The following is a 23615-nucleotide window of genomic DNA, read 5'->3' on the forward strand; positions in this document are numbered from 1 at the left end:
TCTGGCGGTGGGAAACGGAGAATCAGAGGCGAAGAACATAGGCGCATGTCTTGGGCTGGACAAAGAGAAGAGGGCGCCGCCGCAATGGCTCGCTGTTCTGGACAATATTCGGAGGTTGCGCGAACTGGAGCCGGAAGGGCTGTGAAGGCAGGGTAGGTAGGTAGGCAGGTACCCACATAGCAGGGAAGATAGGTACCGATACAGCTCGTGTGGGGTGGAAGGGTACACGGACAATTTTCGTACAAAGTACATTAGGGGTCCTCTGTACACCCATCCATCGAAGGTTACAGTAGGTAGGTAAGAAAGGTAGGTATCTGCATCAGGCAGATGCTAGCGTGTATTTCCAGCGACCGCCGATAAGAACCTGTGAGTCGAGGCGGCCTTCAGGGCCCAGAGTCCAGAGTCCAGAATCCAGATGGCTTGTATCGCGCCTGTGGTTGGTTCAATTGGATCTGGAAACTCCGAAACGGAGGGGGGGTTTAGGGGGTCCGACGTCCCTTTTGCTGATAAGGAAAAGAAGCGAGACGGCCAAGGTTCCTTATCTGTCGGAAAAGGGCCACGCGACCGTCGATTCGGGAGGTGCGAACCTAGGGGTTTCTTAGTAGTCTCTCCTCTTCGTTTTTCTCTCTCCCGCTCTTATTGTTCACTCTCTCCAGTCTTACGCCAAACAATCTTCGTCCCATTCATCGAGAAACCCTCCATCTGGTCCCATGAGGGGGGGGGTTGATGCTCTAGTGCTTTCTACACCACCACACACACGCGCGCTAACACACACATCAACCTCTCGCCGCCATGAGGCGTAATCAACTCCAAGGATCCCGCCATCAACCCCGTCTGACAGCCTTAATCGAGTTTGCCTCGGCGGGTACGGATACTGTAGATGTGCGGTACCAGCTGACTTCAAGTATCCGTACTTGCTAGCGATAGTCTGTACTGTACGATGTATTGTGTGTCTGTCAGTCAGTACCTCACGTATACCATACACAAGGGTTCAACATATCCCCGACGATGGCAACAAGGTTCCACCACCAATGCCACCCCAACCGCCTTTGCCGATGGGGAAACGGGCCCGGGTCCGGCACGGGTACAGCCACATTTGCTGCTTGACCTTTATTTGCTGCAGTGTTCGGGTCCTAGCCGCCGGGTCCGTCTCTGCCTGCGACTAGCCTGGTGGGACTGGTGGACAGGAAGTACTTGTACCGAATCATAATCTAGATGTTCATATGAGAATGGCCCTTGAAGGCATTCCCAGCCGCATAACTCACAAGACACCAATCTTCGGATCGAACTGCCTGAACGATCCAGTGCCACTGCCGGCGTTTTGTCTACAGACTCATCGATTTGCGGGAAGGGAGATACATCGTGGACTTGAATGGACGCGTTAGGCAGCTGCGTCACTTGACGTGGTCACGTTCAGCGGCCCCCGTCAACGCGTCAGCAGAACCGAAGCATAAGCAAATATTTACGAATAGCATGTCGGCTGCCTCACCCTCTGACAAGCCCGCGATGGCCTATGAACGAAAGACAATGAGGCTCAGCTTCAGCGATATAGCCGTATCCGAGGCCATGCGTCTACACTAGGACAGCACGCAATCCACCATCCCCACCAGGTTCCTATTCCATTTCGGGCTACAACAACTCCCTATGGGCTAGATATGGGGCTGTCCATCGGTCGGCTGCCGACGATCCTTGACCTGCCCCGATATTGCAAGATAGATCAGCGGCCGCATGATAACCAGGAAACAGTCACTGTCTCGGCCCTCTCAACGACCCCCAACGGACGTTTCTCTGCCCACTAGTTGTGCCTGTTTACATCTGTCCTCGGCACAAGGTGTTATTAGCGGAGGTGGGGTGGGTTCGTCGCCCGGGCTGCGGCGGTGGATACTACACTTCGATGTTACCAAGCACAACGGGGGGTCGATAATGAAATCCGGGGGACGCAGAGTACTTACCCTATCCTATCCCTTGCTGCTAGCCTCCCGCGTCCTGTACGAATCCACAAAAACGACGGACAGACGGACAGACAGACAGACAGACAGACAGCATGGGCGTCTGGGCACGATGCCTGATGCAGGAGGTGGGTGGGTGGGTGGCAAGGGACTGGACCGCTGGCTCTGGTTTGTCCAGACTCCTGATAAGTCAGTCTCCATCCAGCGTCAGCAATCATGGTCCCTCCCGTGCACTGTGGCACTGCACTGCGTTTGCCTGGACGGCCGAATCGTCTCTCTCTGTGCAGCCGTCTGCATACTTGCAGGTTTCGCCAACGATTCTCGGCCTTAGAAAGTACGTGTTCGCCTTGTCTGGCAGGCCCGACACGAGAGCGTATGCGAATGCGCCCGTCAAGATAGGGGGATCACGTACGCAAGCACGCAGGGCACACGAATATGCAGTGCTTGCATGGTCTGGCAACGTGGACAGGCTCGGGCCATCGAACCTTTCTCCAACTTTGCAGACCAGCCAATTCCTCGGGAGTGCCCTTGTCTGCCCAAACGCCAACACCGGCCGGCAGGAGAACGGCAGCAACGGAAAACGGAAAAGGGGGATGGATGTGCAAGCATCGCATCTCAGTCGACCAGCCAGCCAGTCGCTAGTCCATGTCGGTCGGTGTGGATGGACCCTGATCGTCCAAACCACCAGAAACACGCCAGTGGCGACAAGGCCCAGCCCGAATCCCGACTGACGGAACTGCTCATCCGACCTCCAGCATTTTTCGCATTGCCAACGTCTCTCGCGTGCTCCATCCCCAAGTCTTGCGTGCAGAGGCACGGGTTTTACTCGGACGGGTCTGCCATGCTCTGCCGTTTTGGGCCAGAGACTGGACCGAGGTCCCCTGTCCTGTCGGCATCTGTCCGTCGCCTCACCGACCTCACCGCTTGCTCCGATTCCGCAATGCCCTCATCTCTTCTCGGCTCTCCCGTCCCGTTGAGAACGATAATGGTCTGCAACAATCTGTCTCGGACTTGCGTCCGTTGCTCTCTCTTCCGCTCCATCTTGCGAGTTGCTTGCGCCCATTCCGTCCTTTCGACGACCCCCTCCCGCCCCCCTACCCCCCACTTTCGCACCGGTGGAGGTGCAGTGGTCTGGAATGCGGTGAAGCACACAGGACCAAGTGGTCGGATCCAACATGTGGAAACTGCCATACCCGAATTCCATGCATACTTTGGAATCTCCAAGTTGGTTAACGGCTTCAAGACATCCCTTTTTGCTCAGAACAGCTCTTCGGCTTTCCGTTAATAGACAGAAGTGAATCTCGAATCGATGCCTGTGCAGAGAGGTGTGCATACTGCTTCCCTGCCTTCCAACCATTCACGCACACCTAAGTTGTTGGAATGCAATCTGACATATGATTGCATTATAAGTATCATATCCGTCATGATGTTTTCATCTTTATCGCAATCCAAGACGCAGGTGCACTCGTCTGAGATCTTGGAGCAGTATAGATGCCGGTGGCGCTCGTTGCAGTGCAAGACTGGTGTCCCCTTCTTCCGTTCACTCTGGCTTTCTGGGTCCAAGAGGCTTCTGGCGCATCTCGGTGTTGTCAGGATTGGCGGGCGATGCTTTCATCAAAATCTGGCACGAGTCTGATTCGAATCCTGTCTCTGCGAACTTCATTATTCATCGTACCATGGAACGTCATCTCATTAAGGTTCGAGTCGTGCCCGTTGGCGGTTCGGTGTGGTCTGGCAAGAAGCGGATTCGTCTGACTCTGGGAACAACCCTTGTAAGACAAGAATGATGGAATGGTTGTCCGATGATATAGTTCACTCGAGTCTGGTACGCCATCGAGGTTGAACTCTTTCCCGGCAACTCCATTGCAACTACCCGAACCAGTTTCCGCTACCTAGGCATCGGAGATGGGTGCCCACGTCTGTATATCAAGGTCAGTGTAGTGATGGCAGGAGAACACGAACCTGAAGAAAAGCATCAACACCCATCCGAGGTACTGCTTGCTCGGATTTCACGCTTCACATCGTCCAAAATGACTAACCTACGGATCCAACTATCCAACCGGATGAAGGAGGTGTGCTTCGCCCGTGTTGAGAGGGAACGGACAAAATCGATGGGATATACCGGTGCCGCACACTTCGTTCATGGCATCCTTCAGACCAACTCCACTCATGTTCATAGCACGGATCCAAATAGCACCAGCCCCAACGACGAACACGGCATCAGAAATCATGGCGACATTTCCAACGGCAAATCTCGAGCCACCAAAGGCAGCACGGATGGGACGAACCTCGACCACACTCACACGGTCGGTGTCAACAGTCATGGACAATACACCAATTCTTGCACAGGCGCACATTGTAATGGCGGATGTGCTAGCAGCTCATCCTCCAGCAGGATGCATCACAACGAACCCTCTTTCCGCACTCCTGACGTGAATGGGGCATGCGGGAACAGCGCCAGTGAAGCCACAATCATCATCGCCACGGATTCGAACCGGATCAGCCCCTTCACAAACTCGAACAACGAGTCGGGAGACTGCGCCCGAGAGAATTTCTTGCGGGGCCCCGTCGTAGATGCCCTCTACAGAAGCAGAACAGGCGCTTCTCAACAGACCGCCGCCTGGAGGCCCGCAGCGCTTGGCCTGGCAACGGCCCCTCCGCCGCCTCGACACCTCCACGACAACTGGAGACAACGAGACGACCCGACGCCGACAGCTTTTCGGACCGCCGTGCTGGCCGTCCCGGCAGAGGAAGAGAGCCAGCCGCAACAACCGTCATTGCTAGAAAGCCTCGATCCTTCTGTGCCGGATCCAGAGCGGTGGCAAGGAGTGCTCTACCAGAAAAAGGGCTGGTCGCTTGGGATACTTGGCGAGGCGGCCGTGGCCTCTCGAACGGTTCCTGGCCCGCCGAGCGGGCTGATTCTGATGCTGAAAAGGAAGTACGGCGACAGCTGGCCTCGAGGGAACGATGAGGATGAGGGCAGCGAGGGTGTCTTGACTCCGGCGACGCTTGGGGATGACGACTTGTTCGCTCAGTTTCAGCATGAATTGCCGGCGAGGACGAAGAGGAGGAAGACGCTTCTGGAAATCTACAACGAAGCCAAAAAGGAGGCTGCTTTGCGGGAGCAGGGGCCCGGTCACACGCTGCAGTTTGGAGACATGACAGCCATAGAGCTTTCCGCTTGAATTGCGTCACGAGGCAGCCGGCCTGCTTGTGGTTATGCTTGTATATATATATATACCTTGGACTAAGATGGTCTCGAGGTGGCGGCTTTCGTCGCCATCGTGGTCCAGTGTTTTATCAAATCAAACATGAGTTGCACAACGAAGCCCCCCCCCCCTTTTCGTCAGCTTTCCCAACGAACCATGCGCATTTGCGCATTTATCCTTCCCTGGTGTATTCTCTTGCTCTTCTATGATGTCTCAACGCGCTACATGGTGTCTACTCCTGCACAGCCGCCTCGCTGGCAACAGGCCCCTTTTTCAAGGTTGGCCCCCCAGCCGTGACAGTACCGTAACTCGACCCGGCGCCCGCACCCGTGCCCGTACCCAAGCCCCTCTCCTCTTCGGGTACGAGCACCGCCCTCTCCTCGCTGCGCTTCTCGACCCTCCTCCGCCACGGACGGTACACCAGCACGGAGCCGAGCCCGACGACGACGAAAAGCCCGCAGATGCTGCCGCCGATGACATCAAAGTGGTCGCCGATGGCGTCGACGCCGTCCCAGAAGCGGCCCTCGGGCTCGGCGACGTTGGCGACGAGGGACAGGACCTGGACGGCGCCGATGAAGGCCGAGACAAAGACGGTGATGCCCGTGAGGACGATGGAGTAGTAGAGGATGGCGACGCGGTCGCGCGAGAAGGCCTTGGAGGTGTAGAGGGCCATCATGAGGGCGCCGTCGGTGGTGTCGAGGAGGCACATGCCGGCTAGGGCGCGTTAGTCTGGTTTTCCGCATTGCATGCAAGCCAACGGAAGGGGGCAACAAGTCGGGTCGTCATGCTTACCGGTGAAGAGAACGGGAAAGATGAGGATGAGCCAGATGCTCGTCCCCTGGGCGCCGTGCACGCTCGAGAGGCCGAGGATGGCGATTTCGGAACTCGTGTCGAACCCCAGCCCGAAGAGGATCCCGAGAGGAAACATCTTCCACGGCCGGTCGACGACGCGAAACACCTTCCTGAAGACGGACGCCAGGAACCCCTCGCCCTCGAGCTTCAGATCCATCGCCGCGTTGCCCTCGTCCTGCTCCTCCCCAGCCGGCATCTCGTGGCCCTGCGCCGCGGCCCCCCTCTTCCTGCTCCCCCTCTCCTCGTCCAGGACGACACGCAGCCTCCTGATGAGCTTGTACAGCACCCAGCCGTTGCCGGCGCACAGCAGGAGCAGGAAGGCGGCGCTGACGGCGGTGCCAACGATGTTGCCGACGCGGGCGAAGCCGTCGAAGCGGTCCCTCAGGGCGCCGCTGGTGGCGGCGACGACGACGCAGGTGATGATGACGACGGTGCTGTGGCCGAGGGAGAAGAAGGTGCCTACGGTGACGGGGCGCTGGCCCGAGGCGATGAGGCGGCGGGTCGTGAGGTCAATGGCCGAGATGTGGTCGGCGTCGAGGGCGTGGCGCAGGCCGAGGACGAAGGAGAGGGCGGCGGGGGGCGCGAGGGCCGGGTGGAAGTGCAGAATGACGCCGGCGACAGCCCAGATGAGGACGTTGACGGCGATGAGGAGGGTGATGATGCGGACCGTCGGCGCCGGGAGAGCGCGCAGGGGTTCCGGGACGGGCAGCGAGGAGAAGGGGACGCGGAAGCGCGCCATGGTTGGGGTTGTGGCGAGGCGAGATTGGATCGTGGGGTGACAGTTGTATCAACTGAGAGTCTAGACGACAGCTGCAAAAAAAAAGGTGGTGAAAAATGAATGAAAATTTTGGTGAAAGAAGGGGAGGAGAAAAGAGGCTGTCGTTGAGTTCGAGACGCTCAGCCGGCGGGAGAGACAAGATGTTCGACGGCGGCCCTCCGGCCCCTCACGTTCCCCTCACGGCCAAAAGCTCCCCCCACATAAGTCTGTCGAAGCGTCTTTGACTGTTGTGTACAGCTCATCGGAACTAGTCAAGGCCAGTCGATAGCGTATGAGAAAACTCGCTCATAGCATGGGACGGGGGTGGTTGGCGAATTCGTCTCACGGGGTGTCGGCCACTGGGAACCCCTCACGACCCCTCCATCTTTCAGGTGTTATCTTATCGATGCATTTGGAGTAGCAGGGGGGAAGGAAGAAGACCATGCGGGGACGCCGCTCCGAGCCGGCGGCGGCCGGCGGCCACGGTTCCGGAGAGAGAGCTTTGGGGCTCTATAGCTTCTGTTTCTGCCGCAGAGCTTTGAATTCAAATTCTTTTTTTTTGTCCTTTTTCTTTTGAAAGAGGGTATTTCAGAGAGTAAGATGGCTGCCATCAGTTATGGGGTCTATCAGAAGAGGGCCGGTGTTATTTTCCCACTGGGATTGCTATACGGGACTGAGAAAGCTTGGCTGTCCGGGTCGGTGGAGGGGTGGAGCCATGCTCCCGAACCCCGGAGACTAGAGATGTTGATGAGCGTCACGATCGGTTTCGACCTCTCTGTTCATTGATACTTGCTTCATTTGTGTTTGTCTCTCGGGGCCAGCCGAGGACGCCTCAGCTGTTAGTGGCCGAACGGGATGATGCTGAGCAACGTGACTTTGCTACAGCTGTCCGTTGACTGTCAAGTCGCCTCGACAGCGACCTACCCTGTTGAGCACTCGGGTACGTCATTTACTCTTTGATTTCTCTTCAGTTTTGAATGATCGGGTCGCGCCGTCTGTATTCTTGAAGGCCTCTTTTGAGGCCGGGGGTGATCTCGACATGCAAATACTGAATTGTGAGATGCCGATATTATCTCGCCCTGTGCACGATTTATTGAGTCGCCGGTATGCGGAAGACGATTTCCATGCATACTGGTTTTTGGCAATGTCTCTTTCGCCCTCTTTCGCCCTTGCTTCGATGTCACGCAGGTGAGGGAGGTCGAAAAAAAATGACGGGTTTGTTTTGTGGACAGTGGCGTTAGGGGTTTGTTGGTGATGGGAGTCAGCAATTACAGCGCTCAGTAAGCAGCCACCGCAAGCTTTGTCACCTGTACCTCCCTTCAGCGGCCTCTGCCGTCATAGAGGTCACCACAGCGGAATGTATATTTACCATCTGTTTCTCGGCCTCTCCTAATCAGTCTCGGTTATCAAGAAAATCAGCTCATCATTAGCATCCCATGCTCATTCACCCGCTCATCGCACTCATCGCACTTATTCCCACCACAGCCCGCGCCTGCTCCAACCCCACAACTGTCCTCACGATGCCCCAGACCTACAACAAGGCCTTCATCCCCCTCGAGTCCAACCCGGACGTCTTCAACGAGCTCATCGCCCTCCTCGGCGTCCCGCCCTCCCTCCACTTTGAGGACGTCTTCACCCTCGACGACCCGGCCGCCCTGCCCCCAAGGATTCTCGCCCTCGTCCTCGTCTTCCCCACGACCCCGGCCTACGAGGCCCGATTGACCGCTGAGGAGGCCGGCGCCAAGGACTGGATGGCCGGCCAACACGACGAGGAGGACGAGGACGCCGTTTGGTTCAAGCAAACAATCAACAACGCATGCGGCCTGTACGCCGTCCTGCACGCCCTGGCCAACGGCCGGGCTAAGGACTTTCTCCGTGAGTTAATTTCCCTTTTCGCGATCTCGTCGAGAGAGGTCGTAGACGCTATCCTAACGCGGCTGCCCAGGACCCGGCTCCTTGCTGGACAATTTGCTGTCCATCACGGCGCCCATGGACCCCGCGCAAGCGGCCTTGGTCCTGGAGGGCTCCCAGGAACTCGAGGATGCTTATGCATCCATCGCCACAAAGGGCGACACGGCGGCGCCCGCGAGCGCCGAGGACGACGTCAACTTTCATTACATTTGCTTCGTCAAATCACCCGACACGGGCCATCTTTACGAGCTCGACGGTGACAGAAAGGGACCCGTTGACAGAGGCATCCCGGACGAGGAGGAAAGGGTGGATCTAGGAGCCAAGTCTCTGGACCTTGTTCGGCAATTCATCGCGCGAGGGGGAGACAATATCGGTTTCAACCTCATGGCCCTGGCCGACAGTTCATAAGAAGGACGAACATGCCGACGGGTGTGCGCATCATTTCAGCCTAGCCATCAACATTATTGGACACAGGCGTTCCAGTCGCCTTTGCTATTCGCGGAACTACCGCCCCGAGCCTTGCTTCCTCCTCTTTCCTCAACGACGAACGCCCTTTAGCTTGCCTGGATAATCTTCTCCAACTCATCGGGGTCCTTGATGGTGGGTGTCAGGTTTTCGCTGCCGTCCTTCGTGATCAAGATGTTGTCCTCGATCCTGCCTTGGTCAGTACATCGCTCAGACATTGAACGCTGCAGATTTGGACACAACATACCTCACACCACCGACGTCCCAGTACTTCTCAAGGACAGCGGAATCAATGAACTTGGAGTGCGCGGGGTCCTTGAGGTACGGCTCAATGATGAAGCTGCAGAAGTAGATACCCGGCTCGACGGTGACGATGCTGCCAGCAGGCAGCGCACCCCTGACGCGCAGGTAGCGGAACATGGGGTCGGTGTCGGCGTAGTTGGCATTGCCGCCTACGTCGTGGGTGTCCATGCCGAGATAGTGGCCCAGGCCGTGGGGGAAGAAGGCGACGCTCGTCCTGTTCTTGAGGATCTCGTCCTTGTCGCCCTTTAGGATGCCAATCGAGTGGAGGCCGTCGATGGCGATCTTGTGGGCCAGCAAGTGAATTTCATCCCAGATGACGCCCTCCTTCAAGGCGGCGGTGGTCTCGAGCTGCATCTTCAACACAATGTCGTAGATCTGGCGAGACTCCTTGCTGAACTTGCCGGAAATGGGGAATGACCGAGTCTGTTCCTAGTTAACAGGGGCCCATTTCCCATTGCCTGGGCAACGCGATCAAGAATCGCACTTACAATGTCAGAAGCATAGCAGTTCCATTCCGTGCCGGCATCCAAGAGAAGGTTGAGCTTGCCCTCGAGGGGAGCGTCGTTGGCTACGTAGTGCAGAGTGGCAGCAGCGCGACCCCCAGCAAAGATTCCGTGGTAGGCCTGGTTCTTGGCACCGTTCGCGACGCTGTGATGCAGGAAGAGGGCCTCGAGCTCCCTCTCGTTCTTGGCCTTCTTGACGTGCTCAACAACGGCGTGGTGACCAATTGTCGAGACAGCGTTCGCCTTCCTGGTAAGGGCAACTTCGTAGTCGTCCTTGACCACGCGGCACCGTTCGATGGCGTCCTTCAGGATGCTGAAGTTCTTGTCCTCGAACTCGAGAAACGTGATGCTGTCGAGGACCTGGTCTTGAATGGCGAAGACGGTCTTCTTAGAACCCTTCCCCAGGTGCACAAGCTCGGCATTGACGTCGGTGGTGTACTTGACATCGTCGACGTCGTACAGCTCCTTTGCCTCGGCGGCGCTGACGGGCAGGCCAGACCAGATGACACTATCCGGGTCGATAGGGGGGATGAAGAGGGTCGACTTGTTCGTCGCAAGGTCGAAGATGTAGTGGCAGTCGGCGAGAGGGCATCCAGTCAGGTAGTAGAAGTAGCGGCGCTGTCTTTGCAAAAGTTGTTAGTTACCATATGACGGCAACCCTCACAATTTTTGGGGTCGAGATCAAGGTACCTGAAAGGCTCGGGCTCGTCGTTGTCCTCGATCAGCTTGGTCATGCGACCCTCGACATAGAGAACGCCGGTAGCACCGGGGACCTTGGATTTGACGTAGTCGGCGACACGGAGAGCATGCTGCTTGGCCGGGTACTTGCCCTTGAGCACTGTTTCGAAGTCTTGGGACATGGCTACGTCGGTGGTAGCAGTGGTGGAGGTGGAGGAGTGGTGCCTTGCTGGTATCGTCCCGAACGGGGTTGCGACGTGGTGCGACGGCAGAGCTCGTGGCGTTCTGCCAAGGGGCCTAGATGTCGCGGCGGAGAGCTGTTGAATGCGGGGTCGGCCGATGAAGCTCGATGCTGCAGGGCGCGATATTATGGACTTGGAGCAGAGAGCGGTGCTGCGAGCCAAAGGAGTTGTTCTGGCCAACATCAAGACTCGTCGGGGTTTCTGGAGGGGTTCGGATTTGAGAGGAAGGAGGGGCACACGGCCACACGGCCACACGCACTCAAGGCACTGTAACCGTAACCAAGATGGGTAAGCCGAATATAGGCGCGCATGTGCAGCGGGACGACGATAGCTGCGATGGCGAATCAGAGGTGCGAAACTAGGCGGATAAGGAAGCTGCTTGTCCGAGGCGAGTCAAACCGCGTCTCGGGAGACGCAACGGCGGGGTTCAGGGTGACAGTGCAATCGCTAGTCTTCTTATGTAATCGCACAGTCCTTGCTGGCTGGTGTGATTCCGTTATGTAAGCGATTTCCGTTCGTCACAATCTGGCTGACAGTGACACACAGGCAACGCCATCTGGCAGCCAGGACGGGATCGAGTTCTCGTTCTCAGAACAAACAAACATCGCTCTTCTCCACAACGGGGTGAGTCTCGCAGCGAGATCTAGTCATCGAGACCAAGGCCAAGATGTTAACCAATTTATTTTTATTTAAAGGCTCACACTCAGGAGACATCTTTTCCGGCCAATTCGTCTAAGAAAACCGGTGGTTGGTGAGTATTGCCGACTGTCGACTGTCGACTTTGGTATGGTTGCACTGAGTCTTTATAATGTACGGGTACGGGTACATTAGACATATATATATGTGTCTCCGACCGACTGAACTAGCCAATTCATTAACGCGTGTTGTTCATATGTTTTTTTTCTTTCTCGGTGTCGTACTGCTGCCGTCACTACAGGTTCTTTCCCACGTCCAAATTGTCAAGGTTTCCATTCTCATGATTCAAAAACATCTTCGCCCTGCAGCCGGCCATTGAGCCAAGGCCAAAAATTCCCGCTCTCATATCCACTTCCCCTCCAAAACAGTCGTTTTCCCCAAGTTGCCTATTGGTTCAAAGTTTCCAGCCCATGAGTGACATTGGCTTGTCCCGCCCTTGGCAACAATGGCGTCGATTCGCTCTCGGTAAAAAGGCTGAGACTTTCTTGGCTTGGAAACATTCATCACAACCACATACCCGCTCAATTGCCTCCTCCCTTCCTCCAAAAGCTCGTCGTCCTTGTCAGCAACAGTATACAGAGCAGGAGATGACATTCTGCCCTGTGAACATCGACTGCCTCATGTCAAGGCAAGACCGGTCCATGCTTAAGAGTCTATCCTTGGACGTGTTGCACTCCATAGAGGTAGCATGATGCCAACCGCACAAGCTGCGGATCGATATTGGTCCAGACAGTGAGGTCCCATGAGCATGGGACGGACTCTTGTCGTCCAAGCCCAGTGTGTAGTTTCCCCAACGACTCGCTGCAGTCCGTCCAATGTGTCACATCCCAAGGTCTGGGGGGCAGAATGGTGCGCTGATGCTGTGCAGCTCTCGGCTTTTCTGTTGGCTTATTCGTGGGATTTGGGACTCGAATTCTTTCTGTGCCGCATCATATACCATTGCCTCTTGGTCGATGCAGATACGTTTCTGGTTTCTCATGGCATGATATGCCGCAAGACTCGGGGCTCTTGCAGCAACGACCTGCGAGTGGAACGTCACTGCGAGATGGTCATCCATGGAGGGCGGGCCCGAATGCGCTGCCGAGCCTAATAGTGTATGTAGGTGCAGTCCCCTCATTGAAGTCATTCTGTGGGGGCCCTAAAATACCTTGAGCTTCTGTTGGAACATGGGGCCAACAAACAAACACCTCAAGGTTGCTGCTATTTGTGGTCCGACAACAACACAAGATTAAGCTGTTATTGAACGCCTCCAGTGGAATAGACCTTGGTCGTTCCCGGAGAATGTTCCATTCTATTCCCACCCAGCCATGTGCCAAGGCCAGACTACCCCTCATCTGAAGAAAAAAATCCAGGTTACATTGGGATGAACAGGATCATGTGCGGTGCTAAAAGGAAGCTTGATGAAGTATTACCCGGCAGACCGCTGCATCCCGCCTCCTCCGCACTCCATTTGAACTGCGGAGAAGTCGGGGAGAAGCAGCGAGGACGCGGCGGGAAACTGGCGGGAAACTGGAATACTGGCGGAGAACTAGCCTGGAGGTGGATCTTGCGCTTGCTGATCTTCGATGGGGAACTGCCGATAATTTTGACGAACCTTTCGTAGACTTCTGGTCGGGACTGTGCTTCGTGAGATGCTCGGCGAAGCCGGGAGAGCCGCATGCGCAGATGGCCGTTGTTGATATAAATACCGGCTCTTCGACCGGCGGTCCATGGTGTGATGGCTGGCTCAGACCCTTTCTCAGAGCATCCTCATCCTCTGACAAGCTTCTCTCGGTTCCATTTGTAGCTGACGGTTCAACCTCGAGCTACAAAAAATGACTGGAAACAACTGGCTAAAGACTTTGGCCGTTGCGGCGTCCGCTTCGGTCCTCACTGGCCGAGTCTCGGGCCAGGATGAGTCGTCTGCAAATGGTAAGACAGTATACCACGCCGACCCGGGGTACGGCAGAGACTGACTGACACCTTGCAGGCATCGTCGTGGATGGCACGTCCTTTGCCCTCAACGGCGACCACTCTTCCTACCGCTTCCATGTAGATGAGCTGACGGGCGACCTCTACTCCGACCATTTTGGAGGCTCGGCCACTGAGAGCCTGGAAATGCTGCCTCCGGCCGTCAACGGCTGGGTTGACATGATCGGCCGTGTGAGACGCGAGTATCCCGACATTGGTCGCGGCGACTTCCGGGTTCCCGCGCTGCAAATCCGCCAGACCGAGGGATACACCGTCAGCGACCTCCAATACCGATCCCACAAAGTCAGCAAGGGGAAGCCCAGCCTCCCGGGTCTCCCTGCGACCTTTGGAACCGAGGAGGAGGTCTCTACACTGGTTGTCTCCCTCTACGACAACTACAGCTCCATTGCCGTTGACCTTTCGTACTCCGTCTTCCCCAAGTATGACGCCATCGTGCGTAGCGTCAACATTACCAACGAGGGCCAGGGCAACATCACCATCGACAAGGCGGCTAGTCTCAGTGTGGATCTGCCCTTTGAAGACTTGGAAATGATCGAGCTCAGGGGTGATTGGGCGCGGGAGGCTATGCGAGTCCGGCGCAAGATCGACTACGGCACCCAGGGGTAAGTGCACACAACGGACAGCGATGAGTGGCCTCGGGGAGCGTCTGTACTGACTTGAACCACGCAACGCAGCTTCGGAAGCACGACTGGATACTCGTCCCATCTCCACAACCCCTTCCTAGCCCTTGTCTCCCCGGAGACCACCGAGTCTCAGGGAGAGGCCTGGGGATTCTCTCTCGTCTACACGGGATCCTTTTCCGTCGAGGTCGAGAAGGGATCACAGGGCTTCACTCGCGCCATGCTCGGCTTCAACCCGTACCAGCTTTCCTGGCCGCTTGGGCCGGGGCAGACTCTCACGACCCCCGAAGTCGTCTCGGTGTACTCGCAGACCGGAATCGGCGGCCTGTCACGCAAGTTCCACCGCCTGTACCGCAACCACCTCATGAGGGGCCAGTTCGTCGACCAGATTCGTCCGTCATTGCTCAACAGTTGGGAGGGGCTCTACTTCGACTACAACGAGAGCACCGTCTACAACCTGGCGCAGGAGACGGCTCAGCTCGGTGTCAAGCTCTTTGTGCTGGACGACGGGTGGTTCGGCAAGGAGTACCCGCGAGTGAAGGACAACGCGGGCCTCGGCGACTGGGAGGTGAACCCAGACCGCTTCCCCGACGGCCTGCCCGCTCTCGTCAACAAGGTTGTCGATCTCCAGGTCGCCAACTCGTCCGACAAGCTCCTCTTCGGCCTTTGGTTCGAGCCCGAGATGGTTAACCCCAACTCGACGCTCTACAACGAGCACCCTGATTGGGTCCTCCACGCCGGCAACTACCCGCGAACGACTCGGCGCGACCAGCTCGTGCTCAACGTGGCGCTCCCGGAAGTCCAGGAGTTCATCATCGAGTCCGTTTCCAAGATCCTTACCAGCGCCCCCATCTCGTACGTCAAGTGGGACAACAACAGAGGCTTCCACGAGACGCCAGTTCCCGGCATCAGCCACTCGTACATGCTCGGAATCTACCACGTGTTCGAGGTCCTCACGTCTCGCTTCCCGGATGTTCTCTGGGAGGGCTGCGCGTCCGGCGGCGGCCGCTTCGACCCCGGTGTTCTCCACTACTTCCCCCAGATCTGGACCTCGGACAACACGGATGCCCTCGACCGCATCTTCATCCAGTTCGGCACATCGCTGGCGTACCCTCCCGCCGCCATGGGAGCGCACGTCTCGACGGTCCCCAACCACATCACGGGGCGCACCATCCCCATCAAGTTCCGCGCCCACGTCGCCATGATGGGCGGGTCCTTCGGCCTCGAGCTGAACCCGGCCGAGATCCTGGAGGAGGACAAGGTGCAGATCCCCGAACTGATGGCGCTCGGCGAGCTGGTCAACCCCATCGTGATCGGGGGTGACCTGTGGCGCCTCAACCTGCCCGAGGAGTCGAACTGGCCGGCCGCCCTGATCATCTCGGAGGACGGATCGCAGGCTGTGCTGTTCTACTTCCAGGTGCGCGCTCTTTACAACCACGCGCTGCCGCGGCTCCGCCTGCAAGGACTGGACCCGGCTGCGTCCTACTCGCTGGATAACAACGGGACGTATTCCGGGGCGACGTTGATGAACACGGGAGTGCAGTATGCTCTGGAGGGCGATTACGACAGCCGTGTTGTGATGATCCGGAAGGTCTAATCGGTGCCTCCCGAAAGCTCGTGCGCCGTGAGTTCGTTTAGTCTAGAACTACCGTAATAGCTAGAATTAACGTTGATTTCTCGCTTTTGTTTCACTAAACCATAACGACTGGTTTGCGGGTTAGCATGGTGTTGAATGTTTGGCCCGCCTCGATTGTACTCTGTGCTCCACCATGTACAACAAACACCTCATTACATTCCCATGCTGATTGTTGCCTATCTATCAACGTCATGAATCGAATATTGAAGATGTCTCGTCTCCCTCTCACGGGCCGTTGTCAATTACTACTCTTGTACGACTAGCGGCAACTGCAGGTCACCCACACCCACGTTATCTGAGCGCCGCAGTACCGAAAAGGAACCTTTTTGTTTTTGGATAAGAAATAACAACTTGGGAAAGACAAGGAAAATTCTTCCTTGTTCGAAGTCAATTGGGTGACTGAGCTCAAAGTAACTCGGGAAAAATGCCTGACGAAGCAGACTTGACGAAGCAATTTCTCATGGTCATTCGCACGGAGGGACCTCCGGGAAGTGGACCTTACTATCCATCATTATATAAACAAGTAATGCACGGACCATACAAAGCTGACAGTGTCGAAACGCTCTTGCCAATTGGCAACCATGCACTGCCAAAATCAAAGTCACGATGCGCTTTTCGCTCCAAAAGCCTCCAACTCCATCTCCAAATGCAAATGCGACCCCAACCGCCCGTCCTCCACGTGTTCACAAGCCAGGCCACGCCGTGTCGTCAGTGTCAAACGTCCACATTCCACCCGCATCCCTGGATCGTCGCTTGTGTCCCTCGTGGCATTGGCGCTCGCCGAGGAGGCTTAAAGCTGCTGGAGCACAACCACGATGCTGGTCCCGTCCCATCCCCTACAACGTGCATCAGGTCCACTCGACGGACTTGAAACAACATCGCCTCGATCTCGACTAACATCAAGACGAAGACCACGACGTCCGCTGCTGACGGAATACTCACAGAGTTGACCGGAGTGGCCTCAAAGAGTCTTGGTATCGGAAAATCGAGCCGAAGGTTCACGGCACTCAAACCTCAACTTTGATGACAATCGAACGAAGGCACTTTGCACGCATGCAGGCCGAATCACAGATGGCACTTGTTTCTGATCCCAAATCACGGGATGGCCGATCAATGTCCCCGTCAGAGAGACCAGTTTGTCCTCCGCATTTGAAAGGACTCTTCTCTGTTTCGAGCACAATGTGCATCTCACCAGCGGCGTAACCAATCCGCGCCTGTGCCCGCCAACCATCACGACGCACCCCGCCATGACGAAGGCCGAAGGATGACCACCCTGGAGCCTCGCTGGCATTCTCGCTACCTGATAAGATTTCAAATTAGTTTGGTTGTTAGATTGCCTACGGACCGGCCATGTGACATACCTACTGCTCGGGGTAGGGCACGGCGACGCAATCACCTCGTCTTCTGCGGGTGAATCCTCCCGCGCAAGCCACCACAACCATCGTGAGACAAATGGAACCAAGTGCAGATGCGGCATGCCACCCACCCACAGCCCAACCAACAAATGGCGTAGACAGGGTCGATTGGACAGGGCCTGTCTTGTCAATTTTGACGACCCTCGACCCTCTCGACCAGCACTGCACTGCCACCTCCGCCGGTGCCATGGAGATGCAAGATTGAAGATGCATCGCTACAATATTGGATTCTATCTACTCAGATGACACCGGCACACCGCCTGCTAGTACCAGCAACGACCCCGATGTTCCCAGGCTGTTTACTTGACCGCGGACACCGTCCGAACCATCTCAGTCCTGCTGCGTTGGGAACCGAGGGCAAGGTGACGACCAGCATCCCAGTGTGCGACCGATGTCTGATTCGTCTGATTTGTCACAGTCAAATTACGACAACTCCACCGAGGGTGGGCTCCCTGGTGTCTTGTCGAGTCCCCAGTGTCATTGCGTTCTTCCCCGACCTTGGCCGCCAACCCACAAAATCCCCAAGGGGAATTACTGGACCTTTTTTTCCCTTTCGTTTTCAAAAGTGGTGCCGCTCGAGCCACTGCATATTCGGCTTGAGTCAAGTCTCGTCTGGAACTTGGCAGCCTGACGATAATGCCTTGCGGTCAAGGTGTTGCCGCAAGGCACACGCGCTTGCCATGCTGCATCTCACTCACCCTTACTTCGTACGGTTACAGTTACACACAAGACTGAGCGAGGGCTGCTTACCCTCACTGCGCGGTGAGCAGCCAAAGCAAGGCTCATCCGGCTCACCGAAGTCATTGCATGTTCAATGAAATGGAGGCAAAGGCAAGCGAGAGAGCACGCGAGCACGCGAGCTTTGGCTGTGTGCTATGTTACGTCCCGTACTTCACCCTCTCGGCCAATAGCGATGCGGTGGTGGCGGCCAAGTCGACGGAGTATCTCCGAGAGTGCTGCGGGACGGACGTCTGTCCATCGAGCCGTCGTATCTGATTCTGACCTGTGAAGATCGCGGGCCCAACCCCGAAACCAAGGACCATGTCGCTTGCACCTGCAAACTTTTCTTCGCCAACAAACGTGGTTCTCCCCTCCATCTAACTCTATGCAGCACAGTAATAACATAACACCTGAAATCTCAGTTTACAGGTACAAAGTAACCCCGCCGCCGCCGCCGCCCAGCCGCCGATACTGCCGTATGCCGGCCAACCCTCCTGGGATCGCATCTCGCAACCGAATCAGAACCTCCCGTTTCCCAGGCCTTGTCTCCGACGCCCCCATTGCCCGAGATCCATCGTCCGAGGACGGTCCAACTGCGCCCGGTTTTTACTCGTCGACGGGACCAGCAACGTTCCATATGGCACGAGGGTCAGCCAACCGTTTGATACAGTCTCACTCATTAGCGCTGCAGCGGCCCACCCGTTGCCCCGTTCACATCTCTGCTTCCGTCCAATACAATACGGCTTCGACTTGGGCTTCGACTCCTTCAGATGTTAACCTCACTCTGATCAGACACTGTTTTCAGTGCTGGGTTTAGCACTTCTGATGTGTCCTCTATTTTTTATATGTTTCTTTTCACGTATTGTGTACCTGTGCGGCTTCAAGGGGGACCGTCTTGGCCACGTACCTTAGTCTCATTCTGATCACTCTGATTGCTCTCGGTTTCCGTTTGATGAGTCTCCAAGAGTCCAAAATCTCCAAGAATAATACCCCGCAAGGAACCCCGACCGCCACCCTCCGCCCTCCCCCGGCCACAACTCCGCTTCCCCCCCAAATGGTCCATAGACTCTCTCGCCCGCTCGGATGCAGCTTATTATCCAGGCTTCTTGGGCTCGGCAGTCCGCCTAATGTCGGTCCGATACCACAAATCTCCTAGGGACAAAAAGAACAAGACCGTCACAATGCCAGTCCCATCAGGCCAATGGCGGCCTCCCATTGCCGTGGGCCTTTTCCTGCTCTGCTTGCAGATTGCCCTCCCTCTTTTCTCTCCGAATGACGTAGGACAAGCCTTGCCAGAGAACACAGCGGTACCCTGGATACGGATGGGGGGCAACTCGCTGCCGAGCATGGGTGAGAGGCAGCCTGTTTTTGATGCGAATAGTCGTTTTTTATATGCGCCTTGCAATCCTGTTACATAGATGGGCAGTAACGCACTCGAGCATAGGATAGAAATCCTCCTATGCTGCCCCAAGACATGTCAAGTCGGTTCAAGCTCATCAAAATCCACACAAGCCTTCAGGCTCATCCGTACGGTTAGTAGCGCTCTCGGCGGGGGCACTTTGTGGACACAAAGAACGCAAAGCCTCGACGATCGAGCTTGGAGCCCTTCCTGTCCCTGCTTGGTGTCTCTCCTTTCCCCGCGCTGGGCCTGTCTGGGTTGTGTGTGAGTGTCCATGGCGCTCCATGGCGGGCGAAAGTTAATGAATGCGCCAAGCGCTTGGCCCTCACGATCGCTTCTCACCATTGCGGGACGGGTGCGACTGGATGAACGACTCAGATGCCTTGAATCTTTTTGCACGTTACATTCTGAGGCATCGAGACGCGACATCGACAAGGAACCTACGCATGTGTCACCTGAACAGTCCTAACTGTTACCTTCGTTTGTCTCCTTTGACATTGTTATCCTGGACTCGGCCCACAAGTACACTCCCGTCAATTCGTCGCCACCCCTGCCGTGAAGCAAATCCTCGTCGATGCGGGCTGGCTGCAGGCAGGCAGGCAGAAAGGGAAAAGCAACCATCTAAGAGTACCCAAAGCTGCCAAGATCTCTCTCTTTCTCACACACGGCACCCAGTTGAACGCCTGCTGGGAAGCCCATTCTTGGGCCCAACAAGCCCCTTGTCCGTCCAGAATACCAGACTCGTAAACGAAGTCCCCCCCGGTCTTCGCGCGTGGGGCAGCATGGGCCGTCAGCTTGGTTTCCACGTCCATCTCGACCAGTCTTTTTCGCGTTTCGCAGGACCAACCCCAAGGACTCGAAGCTTATGGGAGTGTGTGCGGGGACGCCAAGAAGACAGCTTCTCGAGTTTCTGGGAGAGGATCATCGGCTGCTTTCAATTATGTATCCCAAGGGGACGGCGGGCAGGGGACGGGTGAGCATCTATAAAGATCCATGAACTCCCCATGACACATGCCCTTGCCGACCTCTCCTGTTGACTGTTGCTCTGCAGATGCGCCGTGCTTCCAATAACCTGTGAAGCCACACCAGACGCCGTCACACAATTACCAGTCTCGTCGCGTCAACTGAAAGCACTCTTATAAGAGCAAGGCGCTATAGACGCTGCCTACTCCCATCGCCATCATGGCTGACAAGGTCCACCCTCAGGGGTAAGTACCTTTGCCATCTGCCCTTTCTTGAGGCGGGCATCGCTTACTTACACTCCATCCCTCTCACAGTGAAAAGATCGCCACTGTCTCCGGAGACCACGAGGAGCACGGCACCGGCCAGCCCGACCCTGTCGAGCTGAGCCGTAACATCGAGGCCAAGTGAGCTGGCTCGAAACATATTGAATGTCCAAGTGCCTAACACCATCTACCCAGGATCAAGAACCCGCTCGAGGGAATCGGTTACGACCAGCTCATGCGCGATGTCGAAGTCTTCTGCCAGGAGCACGGCCTCCAGGAAGAGATTGCCGTCTTTCGCAAGGGCGCACTGGTTGCCCAGGACCCGGAGAACTACGAGAACATCGGCGGCCCTGAGGCCCTCGACGAGGCTGAGATCACGGCGCTCCGCGAAGAGGTCACTCACAAGTGGCGCTTGCCTAAGAAGCTCTACCTGACCATCATCACCTGCTCCATTGGCGCTGCCGTCCAGGGATGGGACCAGACCGGTACCAACGGCGCCAACATCTTCTTCCCCAAGGAGTACGGCATCGATACCAACAGCACTCGGGACCGTCTCATCCTGGGTCTCGTGAACGCTGGCCCTTACTTGGGATCTGCGTAAGTGGTGCTGTTCATGTTCTCGCAAGAGTAGTAAAGCTAACGGGCATCATCAGTCTCTGTGGCTGCTGGCTGTCCGATCCTCTCAACCACTACTTCGGTCGCCGTGGCGTCATCTTCTTCTCTGCTCACTTCTGCATCTGGCCCCTCATCGGTTCTGCCTTCAGCCACAACTGGCAACAGCAACTCGCCAACCGTCTTCTCATGGGAATCGGTATGGGTGCCAAGGCCTCGACTGTTCCCATCTACGCCGCCGAGAACTCCCCGCCGTCTATTCGTGGTGCCCTTGTCATGTCCTGGCAAATGTGGACGGCCTTTGGCATCGCGCTCGGAACTGCCTTCAACCTGGCTGTTTACTATGCCCCTCACAACTGGCGTCTCATGCTCGGTACGTTGAGGACGGTCCCTGAGTAAAGTAAAATGAACCTCGACTGACTCCCAATCTACCAGGTGCCCCCTTCCTCCCCGCCGTGCCCCTCCTCATCTTGATTTACCTATGCCCTGAATCTCCCCGTTGGCTCATGAAGAAGGGACGTTACCACGATGCCTGGAAGTCCATGATCCAGCTCCGACATAACCCGATCCAATGCTCCCGCGACATGTACGCTATCCATGCCCAACTGCAGCTCGAGAGCCTGGTTCTGGGCAAGAGCAACTACGCCAGCCGTTTCAAGGAACTTTTCACCATTCCTCGTGTCCGCCGCGCCAACTTGGCAGCCTTCACCGTCATGATTGCTCAGCAGATGTGCGGTAAGTAGTGATTACGGAAAACCCCGTCCCTCCCACCTCTGAGAACCATCATCTCTCCAAGCCGGAAATCTAACAACTCCTCCCTCACGCAGGTATCAACATTATTGCCTTCTACTCCACCACCATTTTCAAGGACGCCAACATGGGCGACTTCCAAGCGCTCCTCGGCTCGTTCGGTTTCGGCATGGTCAACTGGATCTTCGCCTTCCCAGCTTTCTGGACCATTGATACCTTTGGCCGGCGATCCTTGCTCCTGTTCACCTTCCCCCAGATGACCTGGACGCTCTTGGCGGCCGGTCTCTGTACCCTGATCGCGCCCGGTGTCACACGTACCGCCCTGGTGTCCCTCTTCGTCTACCTGTTCGGCGCCTTCTACTCGCCCGGCGAGGGTCCCGTGCCCTTCACCTACTCGGCCGAGGTCTACCCCCTGTCTCACCGTGAGATGGGTATGGGTTTCGCTGTCGCCACCTGTCTTTTCTGGGCCGCGATCCTGGGTATGACCTTCCCCTTCATCCTCGACCGGCTCCAGGTCGTCGGCGCGTTCGGCCTGTACGCCGGCTTCAACGTCGTGGCCTTCGTCATGATCCTGTTCTGGGTGCCCGAGACCAAGCAGCGCACCCTCGAGGAACTCGACTGGGTCTTCGCTCTGCCCACCAGCCGCTTCGCCAGCTACCAGATCCGGAAGGCCATCCCCTACTTCTTCCGACGCTGGGTCTTGTTCGACCGCAACGCCAAGCTGGAGCCTCTCTACAACTTCCAGCAGCCCAACCGCACCGAGCGTGTTGTCAGCTCGGACGAGGAGAAGAAGACCTACTAGGGTTTATTCTCTAGCCTACGCCCAAGCACGTCATTGCAATGTACAGACCATGCTCTCATGAAGCTGAATTCACACACACACACACATGTTAATGAGGGGATGATGGAGGGATCGAGAGATATACCCAGGCGGCGAAGGATGAGACGATGAGCTTCACTTTCTCTTGTGTGTCGGGACCTCTGGCCCCGGCGCCTAATGCGTGGAACGGACGAATGTTCCTTCACCGTTGTTTAAACCCAACCTTGCATAGGGTTGGTGGTACGGATTTTGAACTGAATTGATACCAATGCGATTTCATCATTACAAGTACACATTCTGTGCCGTGATTGTCGCTGACCCTTGTATTATGTTTTCCATAGCAATCCCATCCAACCTGCGAGACCTTGCTGGCACAGAATATCAAAACCGGTGTGTTGCAAGCTTTCTGACATTATCGAACCTCCGAAAACAGACTTGGTTCGAAGTGTACCGTTACTGTAAGGAACGTCGGCCTGTTAATGACGCCCAGCATAACAGCCACAAGAAGCCGCCATTCTCCCAGAAACGAGAACGACGGATCACAACGTGCCAAGACAAAAGGCGCTTCCAACTGCCGCCGCTGATCAGAGGGGAGAGTGCCTCACCCACCCACCCCGCAACTAACGAGGAAACTTTATTTGCATCTCGAGCTCGATCCCCGTAGCTCCTCGATTTCCCCCGAAATTATACTTCGCTCAAACCATGTCATCCGGAGCTTGGCACCTCCAAAATTGGCGTGGGGCCAAATGGTATTATATTTATACAAACAAGTCTGTAAGGAAAGAAATTTGAAGGGTAACGCTGTGTGAGGTACGGGCCAGAGCAGCCAGCGTTTGATCTAACTGGCTTTGACATGCATGACTTCGTGGAGAATCCATCTC

At 56.3% G+C, this 23615-nt stretch overlaps 7 protein-coding genes across 7 annotated transcripts; 5 read left to right on the forward strand and 2 right to left on the reverse strand.

Annotated features, from left to right (window-relative positions):
* Positions 1-2044: 2044 nt before the first annotated feature.
* Positions 2045-3234, forward strand: CH63R_03484 (uncharacterized protein; the record flags this gene model as incomplete). Its single annotated transcript, XM_018298459.1, has 2 exons — positions 2045-2283; positions 2349-3234. 2 exons carry the CDS (start codon positions 2045-2047, stop codon positions 3232-3234), a joined length of 1125 nt encoding a protein of 374 aa, XP_018163275.1.
* Positions 3235-3979: 745 nt separating this feature from the next.
* CH63R_03485 (uncharacterized protein) lies at positions 3980-5134 on the forward strand (the record flags this gene model as incomplete). Its single annotated transcript, XM_018298460.1, has 1 exon — positions 3980-5134. One exon carries the CDS (start codon positions 3980-3982, stop codon positions 5132-5134), a length of 1155 nt encoding a protein of 384 aa, XP_018163276.1.
* A 256-nt stretch (positions 5135-5390) lies between these two features.
* On the reverse strand, positions 5391-6749 carry CH63R_03486 (Nickel/cobalt efflux system; the record flags this gene model as incomplete). The annotated part of the gene is made up of 2 exons (XM_018298461.1): positions 5391-5872; positions 5951-6749. 2 exons carry the CDS (start codon positions 6747-6749, stop codon positions 5391-5393), a joined length of 1281 nt encoding a protein of 426 aa, XP_018163277.1.
* A 1454-nt stretch (positions 6750-8203) lies between these two features.
* Positions 8204-9086, forward strand: CH63R_03487 (Ubiquitin carboxyl-terminal hydrolase; the record flags this gene model as incomplete). Its single annotated transcript, XM_018298462.1, has 2 exons — positions 8204-8642; positions 8713-9086. 2 exons carry the CDS (start codon positions 8204-8206, stop codon positions 9084-9086), a joined length of 813 nt encoding a protein of 270 aa, XP_018163278.1.
* A 146-nt stretch (positions 9087-9232) lies between these two features.
* Positions 9233-11052, reverse strand: CH63R_03488 (Metallopeptidase family M24; the record flags this gene model as incomplete). Its single annotated transcript, XM_018298463.1, has 4 exons — positions 9233-9332; positions 9391-9869; positions 9935-10571; positions 10640-11052. The coding sequence occupies 4 exons, from the start codon at positions 11050-11052 to the stop codon at positions 9233-9235; spliced, it is 1629 nt and encodes a 542-aa protein (XP_018163279.1).
* Positions 11053-13379: 2327 nt separating this feature from the next.
* Positions 13380-15753, forward strand: CH63R_03489 (Alpha-galactosidase 2; the record flags this gene model as incomplete). Its single annotated transcript, XM_018298464.1, has 3 exons — positions 13380-13476; positions 13535-14138; positions 14211-15753. The coding sequence occupies 3 exons, from the start codon at positions 13380-13382 to the stop codon at positions 15751-15753; spliced, it is 2244 nt and encodes a 747-aa protein (XP_018163280.1).
* A 4755-nt stretch (positions 15754-20508) lies between these two features.
* CH63R_03490 (Hexose transporter) lies at positions 20509-22716 on the forward strand (the record flags this gene model as incomplete). Its single annotated transcript, XM_018298465.1, has 6 exons — positions 20509-20534; positions 20604-20693; positions 20748-21149; positions 21206-21537; positions 21600-21899; positions 21992-22716. The coding sequence occupies 6 exons, from the start codon at positions 20509-20511 to the stop codon at positions 22714-22716; spliced, it is 1875 nt and encodes a 624-aa protein (XP_018163281.1).
* Between the last annotated feature and the right edge of the window lie 899 nt (positions 22717-23615).

Source organism: Colletotrichum higginsianum, chromosome 2 (genome assembly GCF_001672515.1).
Source record: "Colletotrichum higginsianum IMI 349063 chromosome 2, whole genome shotgun sequence".
Taxonomy (NCBI): Eukaryota; Fungi; Ascomycota; class Sordariomycetes; order Glomerellales; family Glomerellaceae; genus Colletotrichum; species Colletotrichum higginsianum.